A 19,443-nucleotide genomic window follows, 5' to 3' on the forward strand; every position below is an offset into this window, starting at 1 on the left:
AGAAACATTCCCTGTATATTAAGACATTCCACTGTCACTAGTTCTCTGTAGCACTAGGATGTCCGAGACAGGTCAGTAAGATGAGAAAGAGAAATAAAAAGAATAAATATTGTAAAGGACACAACAAAAAAGCACTATTCTCAGATAATTTTCACATGATAGTCTAGATAGAATCATTAATCTGTAGACAAATTATTGGAAATGAGATTATAAGTAGGTAGCTGGATATGAGATTAATTTAAAAATTAATGATATTTTTATATGCCAGCAACAAAAGGAAAAACTCTTAGCTTAAAAAATATTATACCAAAATGGAAAGTGTTCTACTTAAAACAAATACATGTTCTATTTAAAACAAATACATGTTCTATTTAATGTTCTATTTGAAACAAAATGACTGAATTCTTAAAAAATTAAAGACAAAGGCTCTGGAAATATCCCATGTGAAAGAATGCTAAAGAGACATGACAGCTACACGTATTTTCTTTTTTTTTTTCCATGCATTTTCTAATTCTAGACTGAATTCCCTACTAGAGGGAAAAGAAGGGTATCATGTATATTATTCGATCGCTTGACAAAATTGGAATACAGAAATTGGATGCTAGTATTGTATCTTTTAAACTTGTTGGAGTCGAAAACTTCACTGTCTCTATGCAAGAGAAGACCCCTATTCTTAGGAAATGTACATTAAAGTTTTTAGGGGTAAGGGTCCACAATATTACTCCCAGGTGGTTCAGAAAAACAAATTGTGGGTGATATACATATGGAGAGAGAGAACACAAATTGGTAAGGCAGCAAATAGGGTAAAAGATTAATAGATGAATCTGGGTAAAGTGTATATAGGCTTTTTTTTTTTTCTATTCCAGTAATTTTTCTGTAAGTTTGAAGTTCTTTTTTTTTTTTTTTTAAGATTTTATTTATTTGATAGAGAGAGCCCAGTGGGGGCAGGGTACAGAAGGAGAGGGTGAGAGAGACTCTTAAGCGGACTCCATCCTGAGGGCGGAGCCTGACTCTGGGCTTGATCCCATCACACAGAGATCATGACCTGAGCGGAAACCAAGAGTTGGATGCTTGGGGTGCCTGGGTGGCTCAGATGCTTCAGCGTCTGCCTTCGGCTCAGGTCATGATCCCGGGGTCCTGGGATTGAGTCCCGCATCGGGCTCCCTGCTCGGCGGGGAGCCTGCTTCTCCCTCTGCCTCTCTCTGTCTGTCTCTTGTGAATAAATAAAATCTTTAAAAAAAAAAAAAGAGTTGGATGCTTAACCGACAGAGCCACCCAGGGATCCCTGAAGTTATTTCTAAAGAAAAGTTAGAAAGGATAAACAATATCAACAAATATAAGAATAAACCCAGAAAGCTTTGTGTTTTTCTTTAACTGAGATTACACTCCTTCGTTGATTTAACTTTCTCCTAAAGCAGGCTTGGCAGTATGGAAGAAAGAAGGGAAACAGCTATGTTTAGCCACGTGGAGAGACTTTGACAATTTTTGTCTTTTCAGTATTATAAGACACAGAATGGGTCTTTCCCGAGGTATTAAGTAGTTTTTATTTTTGTTAAAAATGTAAATCGTAAAAAAAGATATATACATCTATTATTTTATTTCTACTTAAAACTTATACAATTGTTTGCCTATCTTTTGTTGTAGGGCAGAGCCTTTTTTTTTTTTTTTTGAAGATTTTATTTATTTGACAGAGAGAGACACAGCGAGAGAGGGAACACAAGCAGGGGGAGCGCGAGAGGGAGAAGCAGGCTTCCCGCGGAGCAAGGAGCCTGATGCGGGGCTTGATCCCAGGACCCTGGGATCACGACCTGAGCTGAAGGCAGACGCCCAATGACTGAGCCACCCAGGCGCCCTTTTTTTTTTTGAGTAAAGGTTGGAGTCCTACATTTCCTCTTTGGCATAAACCACACCTACAATACAGCATCTACCACTTTCAGTTTCTGTTTTTTTAAAGTAGAGTGAGAGCTAAACACTTGAAGTAATATGAGCTGGAATCCTAGATTTTACAAATCTAGGTAATGCCCTAATCTTTTATGTTGCAGTTCCCACACTTCATTTGACATCCCTCTTCCCTTTTCCCCCACTTCCCTTTAAAAAAAAAATCATTTCATCTTTACTGGATCATTCCAAAAGATTCAACTTAAATCTTTGTTGTATTCACATTAAAACATTGTTGTATTCACACTTCATCTATTTAATTATGTCAGATAATTGGCAAAACTGGCATAAACTGGATTGCAAATAAAGACTTGATTGCTAAGCCTGCAATTCAACTGGTACTTAGACATAATAAACATAGTCTACTAGTTTCCACTGTGTTGTGTTTTTTGTAGCAGTGGTGTTTTTCAGAGATAATATATAGTATGCATCCCTTATCTGGTAAATCTGTTAAATAGGTTATTGGGAGCTTGTACTATAGTAGGCCAGTAGAGTAAGTAGCCCTGGGTGGCTGGCCTGTTTGTTTAATGGCTCAATTAGTAATTTCTACTCAATATTACAAAATGAATTTGAGTCATTCAAGTTAATTTCATTAAGATACACCAAGGAAATGGTTGTTAGAAAGGATTACTCAAAAGGGAAACAGGTATGAATAAAACCTTCATTTGATTTACATCTGGTATTTGTATACCAGGTTTCTTTTCCATTCATCATTGTTATCAGTTTATATTTGATAATTTTATCAGCCATGATTCAATTACAGATAATGGCCACTGCCCTGGTTAACTTAAGCAGAAAAGGATTTGATACTGGAGCTGTTGAAGGTTGGAGATCAGGCTCTTGGCTGGGTCCCCAGGGACTCATCCCATGGGATGTCTCCCAGAACACCACTGCTGGAGGTGCTGCCAAGGGAACTGCCATTTCTGCTACGAATAGGAAACTGAAGAATCAGAGTCTGGGATCATAGCACCGTGGCTGAAATCTGGGGAGCAGGAAGTTGCTGCTGCATTTGTTTGTTCCATGAACATGCCATCTTAGTTGTCATACAGAGATCAGGAATAGTGCTGGGACTGTTCTTAAGAGCTAAATTACCTGTGCTAGCTCTGTTCCAGCAAGAAAAATGCCTTGTGGTCTCCAATTCTTTCCACACTCTGCCTAGTTCTGAATTCAAGTCTCTTCATTCTTCACTGGAAGAATTTAAATCATATCTGGAATGCCTGTTGCAATGTAGATTTCAGTTCTTCAGACTCTCCAGTCTCTTGAAGATGCAGACTCTTCAAGCGTTTACTCTGTGACTTGCACTATGCTTGGGATGACTGAGGCTTGCTTTTTTTTTTTTTCCTTCCCTTTTCCCCTTCAAATCATCTCTCTCTCAGGTTGTGTATTCTCTGTATGGTACTTCTATCTGCTAATGTCCTTCCTTCAGTCATTCTCTGTTTATGCAAAAGGAAGACAGTGGCTGCCCCAGCCCTTCATGGCTTCATCATTTCTCCAGTTTTGAGTTCCTGGGGGAGTGACTGAGCTAGTACAGGTCAATTGCAGTATGAAGGATTGACTGCCTGGACTCATTGCTGTCAGTGGGAGAAATTCTTGAGGGGAGGGGAGGAAGATGGTTTCCATGGGCTGAGGGGTGGGGGCTTTTTGTGAATGGTCTCATTACAAGGGCTAAGATATAATTGATTCTCATTATTTGTAGTAGTTATGTTCCATAAAGTCACTGAGAATACTGAATTAGTGAATACTGAACCATTGCTCCGAGGGGAAATAGAGGGTTAGATTCCTATGAGGCTTTGATCACACATTTTTCCAACTGATCTATATATCACCTTGTTTTATGTGTATTTCTGTTTTAAAGACACCTTATTTAATATATAATTGTTGATTCATTAACATTGAACTCATGCCAGCAGCACTATAACTGATGCCTAAAGTTATGTCACAGAGTATGTTTGTGATAGGGCACATCATAGCTTTCTTGCACTTAGGAACTTGGGGGCTGTTTTAAGCAGCGAAATCACCAATAAGAGCACAAAGATGCCAAACCACTGGCACTAAATAGACTACAAAAGTATATTTTTGCCTTGTTTGACCGCTGCTGAAGGGATGTGCCTGTTGGGTGATTCAAATATTTCAACACTGTGCATGTCTGTGAATGACCATACACATGACACAATTATTGGTTTGGGGGTTAAAAATAAATTTTAGAATATAGGTGAATTTGCCAATGCTGAATCCAGGAATAATGAGGGATGACTGTATATATGGAGTGAGGGCGAGGAGAGCATTAAAAAATGACACTGTTAGTTGGTAGCGAGTGTTGCCAGGAAAGTCTTCATAATGCAGTCTACATGTGAGATAAACTTTGAAAGATGGGTTTTGCTAGAACTGACTGAGGAAAGGCAAGAGAAATAGTGCAGTAGTTACACTACTGTGCAAGCAGGACCGTGGATGGATTGAATGAACCAGGATGAGTGTTAGAATCTCAGATTAGATTCAGATCTCATCCTTAGCTCTTGCTGTGGGACCCTGTATAAGCATTTTAATCTTCATCATTGGTGAAATAAAGACATTCATGGTCATTTTCATTGGAGCTATTAGGTTTATTTATTTATTTATTTTTGAGCTATTAGGTTTAAATAAGAGGGTGCATGTTAATGTACTTTGTAGATATGTAGCTCACAAGATGTGAGCTCAGTAATGTCATACATGTGACATATATACAGTACACTGAAGGAGGGAAATAGCTTGGCACCACTGGGAACTTTGGTTAGAATGAAGCAAAGCTTTCAGGCAGGCCAAAGGGATCTTTGAGGCTGGGGGAGAAGGCAGGAGCTAGATCATGGAGGTAGCTTCCGTTCTGAAATGGTACTGAGCTACTAAAGGATTTAAAATAAGGATGGCATGGGGTGCCTGGGTGGCTTAGTTGGTAAAGTGTCTGCCTTCAGCTCAGGTCATTTTCTCGGGATCCTGGGATTGAGTCCCCCATCTAGCTCCCTGCTTAGCGGGGAGTCTGCTTCTCCCTCTCTCTCTGCTCCTCCCCCCTGCTCATGCTTGCTCTCTCAAATAAATAAATAAAAAATCTTTAAAAAATGAAATAAGGATGGCATGATCAGTTTTGTGTCAAGAGAGTTTGTTCTGGGGACCGCTGGGTGGCTCAGTCGGTTAAGTATCTGCCTTCGGCTCAGGTCATAATCTCTGGGTTCTGGGATCGAGTCCCACGTCAGGCTTCCTGTTCAGCAGGGAGTCTGCTTCTCCCTCTCCCTCTGCCCCTCCCCTGCCTTGTATGCTTGCTCTTTCTCTCCATCTCAAATAAATAAATAAAAAATCTTAAAAAAAAGAGAAAGTTCTGTGTTTTTGTGGATGTATAGAAGAGAATTGAAGGAGTTGAATTAAAGGTGAGTAAATCAGCAAACACTATTGGAGTAGTTAGGAAAGAAAGGACCAAAGCTTGATTTAGGATAGTAACTTTGGGAATAGAGACCAGAGCATGATTATAAAAGATGTTCAAGTCAAATAGAAAATAATTGGTACCCACACGGATGTGGACAGGCAGGGCTGAGGATGGCTCCTGGGATTCTGATGTGGGCCTTACAGTGGAGGGCAGGGCTTGTGTAGGGGATGCTCTCCTTTTCTGCTTTCCCCTCTCCCCTTTGCACTGTTAAAGGGTTGGATTCTGCTCTTCTTGTTCTAGAGGCTGTGGTGGTGTTCTGTGCTTCCCTTTTTTGCAGTACCTGGCCTGTGGTATTAGAGCCATCTGTATACTTTTTCCCTCTTGCACTTGTAAGCTCTTTGAGGATTGGTGCTGGTCAGTGCTGGCCAGAAGAAAGCAAGCAGGACTGTGGATGGATTGAATGAACCAGGATTGGGACTGCTGGGTAGAGAAGCAGATTTTGGAGGAAAGATTCCTTTTTATCCCTATTAACTTTTGGATTTAGTTTTGTCTCTGTTGAATTTGAGGGTCATCTCCAAATGGCTCTGCCTAGTAGGCACTTGGATTTACTGGACTTGGATTCAGGGGAGAGAGGTCCTTGTTTTGTATTTCTGATGCATTGGTAAGGATAGTTGGATGAAATTTCCCATGGTGTCTGTGTCTGGTGGAAAGGAAAGACAACCACAGAAATAATCTTGTAGTATACCAGTAGTAAACGGTTTGGCTCTGGCGAGGCACAGAAAGGAGTTGAGGGTGGAGGGAGGAGTTAACCATAATAGAGTGAGTAGAGGACGGTGGATGTGTGTCGTCATCCCCCCTGCCCCCCCCCCATATGCAGAAGCTGTACTAGGGGAGGGCTTATGCAGTTTTATTTATTTATTTATTTATTTAAAGATTTTATTTATTTATTTGACAGAGACAGCGAGAGAGGGAACACAAGCAGGGGGAGTGGGAGAGGGAGAAGCAGGCTTCCCGCTGAGCAGGAAGCCCAATGCGAGGCTCGATCCCAGGACCCTGGGATCATGACCTGAGCTGAAGGCAGATGCTTAACGACTGAGCCACCCAGGCACCCCGCTTATGCAGTTTTAAATGCTTCAAAGAGACTGATAAGAGGATTAAAGACAATATATAGCATATATAGAATATAGCTATATATAGATAATATAAAGACCACATAAAGACAATATATAACATATATAGCATATAGCAGTTAGAAAGTCACTGGCAGGGGCCCCTGGGTGGCTCAGTCGTTAAGTGATTCAGGTCCTGGGATTGAGCCCCGCATCGGGCTCCCTGCTCGGCGGGAAGCCTGCTTCTCCCTCTCCCACTCCCCCTGCTTGTGTTCCCTCTCTCACTGTGTCTCTCTCTGTCAAATAAATAAATAAAATCTTAAAAAAAAAAAAAAAGTCACTGGCAAACTTTCCCAGAGTGATTTCAACGCACTGGTGGATGGAGATGTCAGATTGCAGTGGGACTGATGATTGAATAGATGAAGTGGACAAAATGAGTGTAGGCTATTCTTTGTTGCGGTTGCTATGAGGGGTTGGAGAGAGAGGGCTATAGCTGGAGTCTTCTAGATGGGGGGAGAATGTATACAGAGAACCTTTGAAAATTACATGGGAGGGGCACCTGGGTGGCTTAGTGGGTCTGGCAGCCGAGTCTTGGTTTCAGCTCAGGTCATAATCTTGCAGTAATCAGATTCTCTCTCCCTCTGACTCCTACCCCCACCCCTGCACGCACACATTCTTGTGCTCTCTCTCTCTCAAATAAATACATAAAATCTTTAAAAAAAATTACATGGGAGAGATTTGAGCATATGTATAAGCAGTGGGGTAGAAGGTAATAGAAGGGATTTAATTTGAATGGTTTTTTTTTTTTTTTTAAAGCCAACATCTGTGCGCTAACTATATAGCCTGGCAATGTGCTACACTCTTACATTTAGCTGCTTACTGATTCCCTGTCACAGTCCTGTAGGGGGAGGAGTGGTATCTCATTATACTGATGGGGAAACAGAGGTCTAGTTTAAGTAACTTTCCAGAGGTCATGTAGTCATTATGTGGGGGAGACAGGAGGGATTAGAATCCAGTTCTGGGGGCACCTGGCTGGCTCAGTCTGTAGGGCACGCGACTCTCAATCTGAGGGTCATGAGTTCAAGCCCCACGTTGGGCGTGGTGCCTACTGAAAAAAACAACCCAGTTCCATCTGACCCTAAGGTATGATCTTGCCTCTACCTGGCTGCCTCTTAAGTGAGATAGTCACAATTTGAGAGAAATATACAAGGTGATTTACTTCAACTCCCATTGTAATAGTAATTGTTTTTAAAGATTTATCTATTTTAGAGAGAGGGAGAGAGAGAGAGGTTGAGTGGGAGGAGGGGCAGAGGGAGAGAGAGAAAATCCCCAGCAGACTCCCTGCTGAGCTGGGAGCCTAACTCAGGGCTCTGTCTCATGGCCCTGAGTTCCTGACCTGAGCCGAAATCAAGAGTCATACGCTTAACCAACAGAGCCACCCAGGTGCCCCAATAGTAATTTTTAAATAAAATGTCATTCTGTTTGGTTGAGAGTACCATTGTGATGTAAATTTAGTTTAAGTGCTAGAAAGCCAAGTAACTATCATAGGCTGTAGCGATCTTTTGTTTAGTGCTTCAGCCTAAGGATTTGGGCATGGACTATCAATAGGGTTGTGGTCATTGTATTGGTAGAGATGAATGGAAACTTTATCCCAAGGGAAAAGGATAGTAGGATTTCTAACAATTAGGTGGTTATTGTATTGCACATGATATGACTGAATATAGAGTCTGTCTCCCCCCAACCTTCACCTCACATTTTCTAATAGTTGCCTATTTAGTGGAATTTGACTGTTGTTAAAGGAACTCTGACATTCTGCCATCGAACTTTGCAAGTTGAAAATAAGGCAGGTAGTTAGAAAAAGTCTGAGTATTGAATCTAAAAGGTTCAATGTTCTAGTTTATGCCTTTTAAATGAGGACATTCTCCGGCACCTGGGTGGCTCAGTTGATTAAGCTAAGTTGACTCTTGGTTTCTGCTCAGGTCATGATCTCAGGGTCCTGAGATGGAGCCCTGTACTGGGAGTCTACTTGAGATACTCTCCCTCTCCTTCTCCCTCCCCTTCTGCTCCTCCCCCTGCTCACACTTGTGTACCCATGGTCTCTTTAATGAATAAATAAAATCTTTATTTTACTCATTAAAAATAATTAATTAAAATTTTAATTTAATTAATAAATTAAAAATTAATTAATTAATTTTAATTAATAAATTAAAAATAAAAAAGATTTTATTTGTTTATCTGAGAGAGACAGAGAGATTGAGAGAACGAGTCGGGGGAGGGGCAGAGGGAAAAGCAGATTCCCTGCAGAGCAGGGAGCCCAACATGGGACTCGATCCCAGAACCTTGGGATCATGACCTGAGCTGAAGGCAGACACTTAATTGCCTGAGCCACCCAGGCACCCTAAATAAAATCTTTAAATGAGGACATTCTCAGGTTTATAACAGAATATAGATCTGTGTATACATACATATAAAACATATTGAAGACTCTTTATTCTAGTTGTTGTATTGCTCTTTTATAATATTCTTTTTTAAATTTAATTAAGCTCTACACCCAACATGGGGCTTGAACTCAGGACCCCAAGATCAAGAGGTGTATGTTCTACTGACTGAGCCAGCAAGGCACCCATTTTGTTATTGCTCTTTTAATCTTATTTTTTTCTGCTTTGTTACATTATTCTATTGCTTTTCTGTGAAAATTTCTGGTGACCAGTTGTTGATGCGTATAGTTTTTATTCATATGTATGATGTCCTTTTTATTCTGTAACAGTCCCTTGTTCCCAACCCCTACCTCACCCTCCTTCTTTCCTATTGGCATTTGGAATGGAGACTGTCTCACATTCAGAATTTGGCACATTGCTTTCCTGTGGTGGTATTTACTTTGTTCCTCTGGCCCCTTATTTCCTGACAACTGGTGGTTAGACTTAATGTTTTAATGGCTTGGTTTAGATTCAGATTTACTTTTTTTAGGTAGAAACAATTAATAGGTGATGCTATGTATTTTCCATTGCTTCAAGTCATGACTGCCTATTCCAGTGATAATGAGCCTGACTCCTCCATTATAAAGCTTCCTGTTAACTTGCCACCTCATGATTTTAGCATTCTTGATGAAGTTTCCCTAGATTATTTATTAGGGATTGTAAAAAAAATGGTGATCATATAATTCTGTTATTTTTACTACATTTATTAGTTGGAATTTTTCTGTAAGGAAGAACTTTTCTGCTATCAATTCTTTACTTACCCTAAAATACCTTTTGTTCCAGAAAAAGCAAGATAAGGGCTTGTTTCCTTCTCTTTATTTATAAATTTTTAGAGTAATGTGTTGATATATTCCAGTGGTGATTGGTGCTTTTTTTAAAAGCAGTATTATATACTTACAGATTTAATACTTTTTTATTGTATTTACTTCACTATGTACTCATAGTTTCTTATTTTATTTAATTGATTATAGTTCATTACTATCATTTATTTTGATGCTCAATTTCCCCCCAGATTTAGCCAATGGAAGCCCTTTCAAGTTGGCTTTTATGTCCTTTAGACATGTCCCCCTTTGTTTTTTGAGTGTTTCCTTACTTTCTGGCACACAGCAAGATGTTCTTGGCTTACCTTGTACTTTTTCTTCCCTTGTCCTGGAATTAGTCCAAGAAGCCCTGGTTCCTTTCAATGGACGGTGGTATTTAGAAACCAAGATTTGAGAGCTCATTGCTGCTGTGGTATTGCAGCTCCCAAGGCTTCTCAGTGGGCAGAGCTAAGGAGGTATCTGTACATATACATTGACATGTACGTGTACACTTTCACATATCTACCCACATACATACATACATACACACTACGAATTTATACCAGTGCTCCCAAATTCCAATCTATTACCACAGGTCAACTCTAGTTTCCTCCCCGTCCATATTTGTAAATTCCTTTCTCCAACAGGGAGAACTTGGCTCCCATTCTTGGCCAGTATGTATCCAGTCTCCTATTGTTGCTGCTGCTGTGCTTGCAGGATGTTCTCTTCATCCACTCAGGCTCTGATACCCTGCCTGGGGCCACTGTGACTGTTCTCTCCAAAGTTCCCGTGTCCTTTTGACGTGACTCTCATTAGTTGTTGTTGTTTTCTTAACTTTTTATTTGGAAATAAATTCAGACTTACAGAAAGTTTGCCAAAAAGAGAACAAGATATTCCCCATACCCTTCATACAGATTTCCTAAATGTTATAGTTGCTCTATGCTTATTATTTACTTATTCTGTGTGTGTGTGTGTGTTTGCATAATGTTTTCTGAACCATTTGAAAGTAACTTGTAGATGTAATGCTCCTCTAACTGTAAACACATCATTATATGTTTCTAAAAACAAGAACATTCTCTAACCACAGTATAGTTACAAAGATCAGAAAATTAATTTTGACATAGCACTATTATCTGATCTGCAGATCTTATTCAAATTCACCATTTATCCCAATGATATTCTTTGTAGCATAAGAAAAGAGAAAAAAAATTTTTGTTTTTTGGTCCAGGATCCATATTTCATTAGTCTTCTAAAAATCTGGAACTACTTTTTATCTTTTGCCTTTCATGACCTTCACATTTTTGAAGAGTACCAACCTCTTATTTATAAGAGTATCACTTAATTTGGCCTTTCCTGATATTTCCTCATGATTAGATTTAGATTATTTACTTTTGGTAGAATAGCCATATAAGTGATGTATCTTTCTCAGTACATCTTATCAGGAGGCACATGATACCTAATTTTCTTAGTAGTGATGTTAGTTTTGAAGTGTTATGTATCCTCGGGGTGCCCCTGGGTGGCTCAGTTGGTTGAGCTTCTGCCTTCGGCTCAGGTCATGATCCCAGAGTCCTGGGATCCAGCCCCACACTGGGCTCCCTGCTCAGTGGGGAGTCTGCTTCTCCCTCTCACTCTGCCATTCCCCCTGCTTGTGCTCACTTTCTTTGTCAAATAAATAAACAAAATCTTAAAAAAAAAAAAATGAAGTGATATGTATCCTCAGTAGTCTTTGATAGCTTGCTTTCTTTCTGGAACAACGTGTTCTAGTCACATCTTACACATTTCTTGTCCCAGACCTGGAACCAGCCTTTTCTTCAAAGATCCCTGGTTCTTTTTATTGAGATATGGGATTTAGAGACCATAATTTTTGTGCAATGTGTAATTTTTGCTACTGTCTTGTCATTGCTTCCATGCCTTTTTAAGTGGACAGTACTAGGAGATAAACATTTTAAGAGAAAAATATCTTGAGTTCATATTGCTGTTTCAAATTCTAGTGAAAGATTAAGTTTTTATGTAATCAAAGGATTTTATATTCGTATCTCTTTATAATGAAAATCTTGATCCCTAATGACATTAGCATTATTACTTATTTGCTGTATCTTATAGTATTCTTGTAATAGTTAAAAACCTAACAGCAATATTACTACTAACAATTTGACAAATAAATGCAATTTATATATATTTTAAAAATTGTTCTATATCCCAGGGTATATCCTGTTAGAATCTATAGCCTAAATACTATGATTCATAGTTACTTAAGCAATTCTTTTCCTTGTTTGCTTATGCCACTGACTTATTATACATCTAGTTTGTTTTTCAGTTTTTAGGCCTGGCTTTTTTTTCTTTTTAATTTTGTAAATCATTTATATGATTTCAGAGTTAAAACTACCAATAGGGCTACACTCACAAAAGTTTTGCTTCCTTACCTGTCTCTTCTTTTCCCTTTAGGTAACCATTTTTATGGGTTTGATCTTGCTTCCTATACAAAAAGTAGAATATTGTAAACTCTGTTCTGCACTTTCCTTTTTTAATTTAACAGTGTAATTTGGAAATCACTGCAGGTCTGTGCTTAGAGATCTTTCTCATTCTTTTTATGTTGCCTATACTGTATTGTTGGAAATAACACATTGATTCAACCAGACTCCTTTGATGGACACTTATGGAGGTGTAAGAGATAGAGGAAGGAAAACCAAGAAATGATATATATATATATAATTAATACCTGAGTCAGTGCATTTGAAATATTGATGCAAAACTGAAGTGGATGTATAAATTAGATGTTATATGCTGCAAGATTTAGTACTGGGAAGAAGTTTGGAGTTTGCAACTAGAATTAATTACAGTGTGAGCATTTCATGTAAGGAAAATTGCTTCTCCTGACCCACTGAAGTCTAGACCTGGCTGTAGTCTGACCCAGGAAAGGAATGTCATGCTGGGTGGGGCCAAGAGTGAATACTTGGCAATTTTAATGGTTCCAAAACACTCTTCTGCATACTTAAGTCTGAGGAGATGACAGCCTGAGTGCTCCAGTATCTGTTAATCTTGCCAGATCTTTGGTGAACAAGAGGAGAAGCCTTGCTCAGTTTGCCCAGGAGGATGACTTCTGCCTGTTCCCATCCACTAAGGGTGTAAGAGTGGTGTGATCAGGATTGTGATTTGGTTGGTATAGATTGTTGGAGAGAATTTACATGTTTCCTTGGATCACCTCTCTTTAGGAACCTTCTCCTGGGACCCATAATATTATCTGTGCGATAAAAGAAACTTTTGCACAGATTCATTTGTTGCCTTGGCTCTTCCATCCCAGAACTGTCTCCCTGAGTCCACCTTCCCATTTTTACTTCTGGTCTCTGTAGGCTGGTGGAGCAAGGTGGACTGTTGATTTGAATGGGACCAAGATGACTAAAGAAGAGCTGCCTGGGTCTCTGGGACAGGATTGAGGCCTGGCTCAGGCAAAAAATGATTAATAGGCTGAGGGCTTTTCTTTGCTGTTATCCTTTTCTATTTTAGAATAGAAAAATCTGAGAAAGCTGAGGGAGTCAGATGGAAGGTCAGAGTATTATAGGCTTTAGTATTGGTGAAGCTGGGGTTGGAGAATGTGGCAGTCTACCATGGTCCCATCAGTCTGATCCCTGATGCTTTCATTAGTTTGTTAGGGCTGCCATAATGAATTACCACAAACTTGGATGGCTTAAAACAAGAGAAATTTATTCTGTCACAGTTCTAGAGGGTAGAAAGCCAAAATCAAAGTGTCAGCATGGCCATGCTTTCTCTGAAGGATCTGGGGAAGATCTGTGCCTTTGTTTTAGCTTTCTGTATGTTCTGGCATTCCTTGGTGTGTCTTCCGTCTGCCTCCATCTTCACATGGTATTCTTCCCTCTTTTTCTGACTCTTCTCCTTTTATAAGGACACCAGTCATATTGGACTAGGTATTGAACATGATCTCATCTTAACTTGTTTACATCTGCAAAACCCGTGCTTCCAAATAAGGTCACATTCACCGGTATTGGGGGTTAGGTTTTAATACATCTTTTTGGGGGACACAATTCAACTCATAACAATGCCTGACTGAGCACTGTGTAAGTAGAAGCTTACTTGGCTCACTGTGAGACCAAACTGGGTGAGTTGCAGTGTTGGAATGGAAATGCCAGCCTTCCAGCTACCTCAGGCAACGTCCAAACCCTCCCTCTGGTGGACTTGGCACTTGGGAACTGAAGTAGAGCAAGGTAGTCATACCTGTTCCGACCAGGCCTTGACTGCTCAGTTTCTTCTAAAGTCTCACCGTAGGGAAGGAGTGAATGAGGACTGGGAAGGAAGGATGGCCTCCAGGTTCTAGCGGGTCCACATGAGGAACCATGGAGAAGTGTTCTCTTCTAACACTGGCATAGCTAGTAATCATGCCTTGGTTCATTTTCTTTTTAGCTTAATACATTATCTGCTTAAATGGTGAGTGCTTTATCTCCCAGGGTTGCATTTTGTAGTCGATCCTTAAGTGTCTCTTCAGAGGCAGTTAGCAGTGCAGGCCAGTTCTTTGGCAGGCATTGTCTAAGAACCTAGTACTCCGAAGATGAGAATCATCTGTTTTTACATTTTCCACAGAAATTGCTTAAATAAGAGAACACAATTTGGAAATACAAGTGTACACAGGAAAGCTATATAGGATATAGATTTACATTTAGCAGCAAAGCATCAGCTGCAGTTTCTTTTTTATTGCCAAATAAAGATACATGATTAAAATAAGAGCAGATGTTTTTCCTTCATGATAAAGTAAAACTTTTCATAAAAAAAGCTTGGGAGAGTTATAGAAGTATGAATTAGTGTTACACTTTTCTTCCCTTCCTGAAAAAGATCTTTCGCTCATTAAGAAAAAATTCTTAGGGCGGTTACTATAAATATGGCTATTTGGTTTAGGTGGTCTAAAAAAACATTGAAGGCTAGCTCTGTAGAAGCCAAACAAGAAAGTTGTCATCACAGCTATTGTCACTCACTTTGGGGACTCAGTCTCTAAGAGGTGTAGCATTAAAAAAAATGATTATTGCATCACCTTCAGCTGAAAATCATAGGTATATTTTCCCCAAAGTATAATAGTCTTTCTCTGAGTGGGAAACATTGCAAGAGCATTTTAAACCTACTTTTCTGCTTGAGAGAAATAAAGGTGAAAGAGAAAGAAGGGTGACTGGGAATTTGATTGTAGCAGCATGATTAGGTTTAATAGTCATAAATGGGGATTAGGAGAAACTCAAGGAACAGTAAACTTATAAACTTCCTTTTAAGGGTAAAGAACATAAGGAGGCAACCCAAAAATGAAATGAAAATGGTTATTAATGTCCAAAAATAATAAAAAAGTGAAATTTAACACCAGACTTTTTTTGCCTATCATATTGGCAAAGATTTGGGTGGTGGGATTAACATTAAATTTTTAGAAATTTTAGCATATTTCAAATTTATGATGATCATATATTAACTTTATAGATTGAAAAGGGTCTGAAACATAAGTTAACTAGGTCTTTAGTATATGTACCTGATTTGTAGGTAGAACTAGGTTTGTGTTATCAGCAAATAGTGACACCAGGAAGAGACAAAGTATGTTTCACAGGCAAGTTAGCAAACTCTTTGGTCAAGGGCAGATATTTAATACTGAATGCTACTAATTTGCTGCATATCTTACAATCTCATTGCTTCAGTTTCTTGTCAGAGCCAAGAAACTGAATTCTTCTGTATTTGTTCTGTATTTTAGACCAAAAATCTTGACTTGTCTGTTTTTCTCACTTGTATCAGGAAATTTTGTTCTGAATATATCTGTAATCTGACCACTTCTCACTGCCCACCTCTGGTCCAAGTCACCATTTTATTTTGCCTGGATTGGTATAAATTGCTTCTGTGCTTCCAACCTTGTCTTTGTTTGATACAACAGCCAGAATGATGAGCCTGCTCACTGCTCTGCTTAAAATCCTCCAGAAGAGTTACCTTAGAAAACACTGTCATCTTCTTGAATGGAAACACATGTTAGAGTATCAAGAATGGGAATGTACAAGAAGGGGAAGAGCCCCAGATTACTTCCCCAAAACTCCTTTTCTCCCTGTCTCCCCTCTCTCCACTCTCTCTTGCTTTATGACTTCCAGTCACACTCACATCCTTGCTATTCCTTGAAGAGCCCAAGAGGCCCCTTGCTGTTGCCTTAGTCCAAAATGCTTTTCTTCCAGTTATCTGCATGATTTATTCCCTCCTTCAGGCGTCTGAAATGTCTTCCCTCACCTACCCTGTATAAAATAGCTATTCCTTGGTTTCTTCTTCAGAGTGCTTATGACTTATTTATTGTTTGCTTCACTCCACTCCTGTTAGGGTTTCTCTTCATTCCCTCCTGAATGCTTACTCAGCAATTAGGCATTCAGTAACTGTTTGTCAAGTGACTGGCTGGATTTTGAGTTTCTTTTCTAGTGTCTTTTTCCTCTGCTGGAGAGCTATGCATGCCACCCTTGTTCTTCGGGCAGGGGAAAAGTAAGGCTGCCTTCCAGGCACCAGATGTTTCTACGGAGGTAATCTGGGAGCTTCTTCCCCTTTCTCACTGCTCAGATTTTTGTATTCTATTATTCTTTACCTGTCAAGCAAGTGAGACTGTTTTCTAAGTAACTTTTTTGTGTGTGAGATCAGTGCATTCCTTTTCCTGCATTTGGTATCATTTTGTGTAAATACTTTAACATTTTGGCATTTATTTCTTCATTCAGTTAGCAAATAGTTATTATAGCAGATGTTATGAACCAGGCTGGATCCCAGACTGGAGGTTAGGTCCTAAAGAGACAGCCTGCTTTTCCTGTGAGTTTATTTATTTATTTATTTTTAAAGATTTTATTTATTTATTTGAGAGAGAGAGAGAGGCAGACGGAGAGGGAGAAGCAGGCTCCTGATGTGGGGCTCAATCCCAGAACCCCAGAACCATGACCTGAGCCGAAGGCAGACGCTTAACTGGCTGAGCCACCCAGGTGCCCCTCCCTTGAGGAGTTTAGAGTTCAGTGTATGGTCAGAAGTGCCAACCACTGGGATAGGCAACTACTATGAGGAATGCAGAGAGGGAAGTCAAAACACACAGGCTGGTTCACCTAGGCCTACTTGAGAAGGATTGAGAATCTTAACAGTGGCCAGGAGTTTGCCAAGTGAAGAGAGAGGTAAAGGCTGCCCTGATGGGAGGGAATGACTTAGGCAGAGGCACAGAGGGCTCTACTTGTTTAGAGAAGCACAGAGTGTTGTTGGAGCTTAAAGTATAATGCAGGCTGTGGTGATAGACAAGACGATGATAGTTATGCAAAGGTTTGATCTAGGTGCTTCTAAAGGATTATGTGAGTCTTGTATAGAGGTTAGACTTTCATCCTGCAGCGCAGGATTTGGGCCTGCGCATCTGTATATGTGTGAGGGGAAGTGGGTGGGGAGGTGGCCTGGAAGGTTTTTTCTTTTGCATGCCTCCTCCCTGAGGCAGAGAGTATAGAATAACACCCAGTGCTTATCACATCCCGTGCCCTCCTTAATGCCCATCACCCAGTTACCCCACTGGGTGTGATACGCAACTGATGAATCACTGAACATTACATCTGAAACTAATGATGTAATATATGTCAGCTAATTGAATTTAAATAAAAGAAAGAATATGGAATATTTTCTGTCATGTATTAACATATCTATATTCATGCAGATTAATTTCTCCTTTATATTTAAGTTCCTAGTGGATGGCAGGGTTAATTTGATTCTCCTCACATGTACTTGTGAGATAGATGCTTATTTAAACCTTTAATGAATGATGATCACATCTTTATTGGTAGTCCTGATGTTTTAACCTCTTATCCCATAGCATGTTTTCATCTTCTCCATCTCTTCCCAATTTTTCTTTTTGTCAGGCAAATTAAATTTATTTATTTTTTTTTATAAAAGGAGAGCTTTGTTTTGAGAGTATTTGTTGTTTGGGTTGTCAGATGCCAGGCACTATTATTGCTTCTGGAAGTGGGTTGGGGGTAGGACTCCTTTCTGGGGCAGGCAGGCCAGTGCTTCTTACTCATCTTTGCATTCTGTGCGTAGTAGGTGTTCAGTACATATTGAGGGAATCATCCTGGTTATTGTTAGCAAGATTAAGTTCATATTTTTATAGCACAGCCTACTGCCTACTTTCCTACTTCAATATCCTGTAATCTTTCCTTTCTAAGCTACAGGCAAACTAAACTCTCTCTATCTTTACAATACTTCCAGATATTTTCACTGCTTGGAATGCTCTTTCTCTTATCTGGCAAACTCCTACCCCTTCTAATAAGTCTTAATTCTGAAATATTTGAGTAATTTAGGTTGAGTTAGTTACCCCTGCCTGTGTACAGTTTTGTATTGAAGTCTGTTCCGCCTCTAGATAGTGAGTTTGGATGGTGAAGGTAAATCTTACCCTTTTTTCTGTCTTCAGTACTTTAGCCTGGTGCTTGGTAGTTTTGCTGAATGTGTAGTTTGTAAATTATTATAGGAAGGCATATTATGACACTTAAAAAGTCTGTGCTGGGGATGTTGAGCATTGTCCATTCACTACTCATCCTAGGTTAGGCCTTTATACAGGTGTGTGCATGAGAGAGTCTGTTTCAGAACTGGTACATAGGAACAATACCTTTTGTAAACTTGCAAAGTTAGAAAATTCATTCTTACTAGGAAGGGTTTTGAGGAGGTGAGCAATACAATCAGGTCAGTGATTGAATGCCAGGAATAGGAACTTGGGAGGAGAAATGACTAGAAGCAGGTTCTTTTTCCAGGAGTCTAGGGAGAGATGAGGAAGTCTCCCTAATGGGTTGGTAGAGGGAATGGTAAGTAGCTCAAAGAGAAGAGTTTCCGCTGGGAGTGGGGTGCTTACATGCTATTTGGGAGAAATGACCACACAATAATTCAGTGCTGATGACTGCATCATCTCCTCTGCAGAGACTGCCCCAGCCATCATGGAGGTGGCCGAGGTGGAGAGTCCTTTGAACCCCAGCTGTAAGATCATGACCTTCAGACCCTCCATGGAGGAGTTCCGGGAGTTCAATAAATACCTCGCATACATGGAGTCTAAAGGAGCCCATCGAGCAGGTCTTGCAAAGGTGATTATCTTTACATCCTTTAAACCAAAAACAATCACTTGGCCTTTCATTTATGCTCTTAGTCTTCATGATATGGGAAATGGTTTATTCCAGAGGAAGATATTTGCAAAATTTGTTTTTGTTAATCCATGCAGAGCATTTGATTTGTTCAAAGAATAATTGTCTTATTTTTCTTTTAACTGTTTATGCTAGGTTGTGTTCTAGGGCTTTTTTTTTTTTAAACAAAACACGTGTGGCTTCTAGAAACCAAAGAGATCCATTGGATGTATGGGCTTCAGAGAGAGGTGAGAGTATTCATAGCTTTCATCACTTTCTCATAGAGGACAGTTATTAACTGGAAGCTTAACTACTTCCCTCCTGTCCCTCTCTCTCTCCCTCCTCTCTTCCTCTATTGTTTCTTTCTCTCTTTTCCCTTTTACAGCTATAACAGATTTATTGAGATGTAATTCACATACCATACAATTTGGCCACTTGAAGTGTACAGTTCACTGGTACTCATTGGCAGTCATTCTCTGTCCCTGCTATCCCCTCAACTGTAGGTGACCACTAATCTATTTTCTTTCTCTGTAGATTTGCCTATTTTGTTTTCTTTTCAGTTACTTGCTTATCAAATGTGGAGAGTGCCCACTACATACCAGG

At 39.7% G+C, this 19,443-nt stretch overlaps 1 protein-coding gene across 1 annotated transcript in view; it reads left to right on the forward strand.

Moving 5' to 3' along the window:
- The first annotated feature begins 18,639 nt into the window (after positions 1-18,639).
- KDM4C (lysine demethylase 4C) overlaps positions 18,640-19,443 on the forward strand; it is a 437,653-nt gene continuing 436,849 nt past the window's right edge. Inside the window, exon 1 of the mRNA XM_044920760.1 lies at positions 18,640-18,804. Coding sequence (XP_044776695.1) covers positions 18,661-18,804 — 144 coding nt within the window. The 5' untranslated portion in view covers positions 18,640-18,660. The remainder of the gene's footprint in view (positions 18,805-19,443) is intronic.

Source organism: Neomonachus schauinslandi, chromosome 13 (assembly GCF_002201575.2).
Source record: "Neomonachus schauinslandi chromosome 13, ASM220157v2, whole genome shotgun sequence".
Taxonomy (NCBI): domain Eukaryota; kingdom Metazoa; phylum Chordata; class Mammalia; order Carnivora; family Phocidae; genus Neomonachus; species Neomonachus schauinslandi.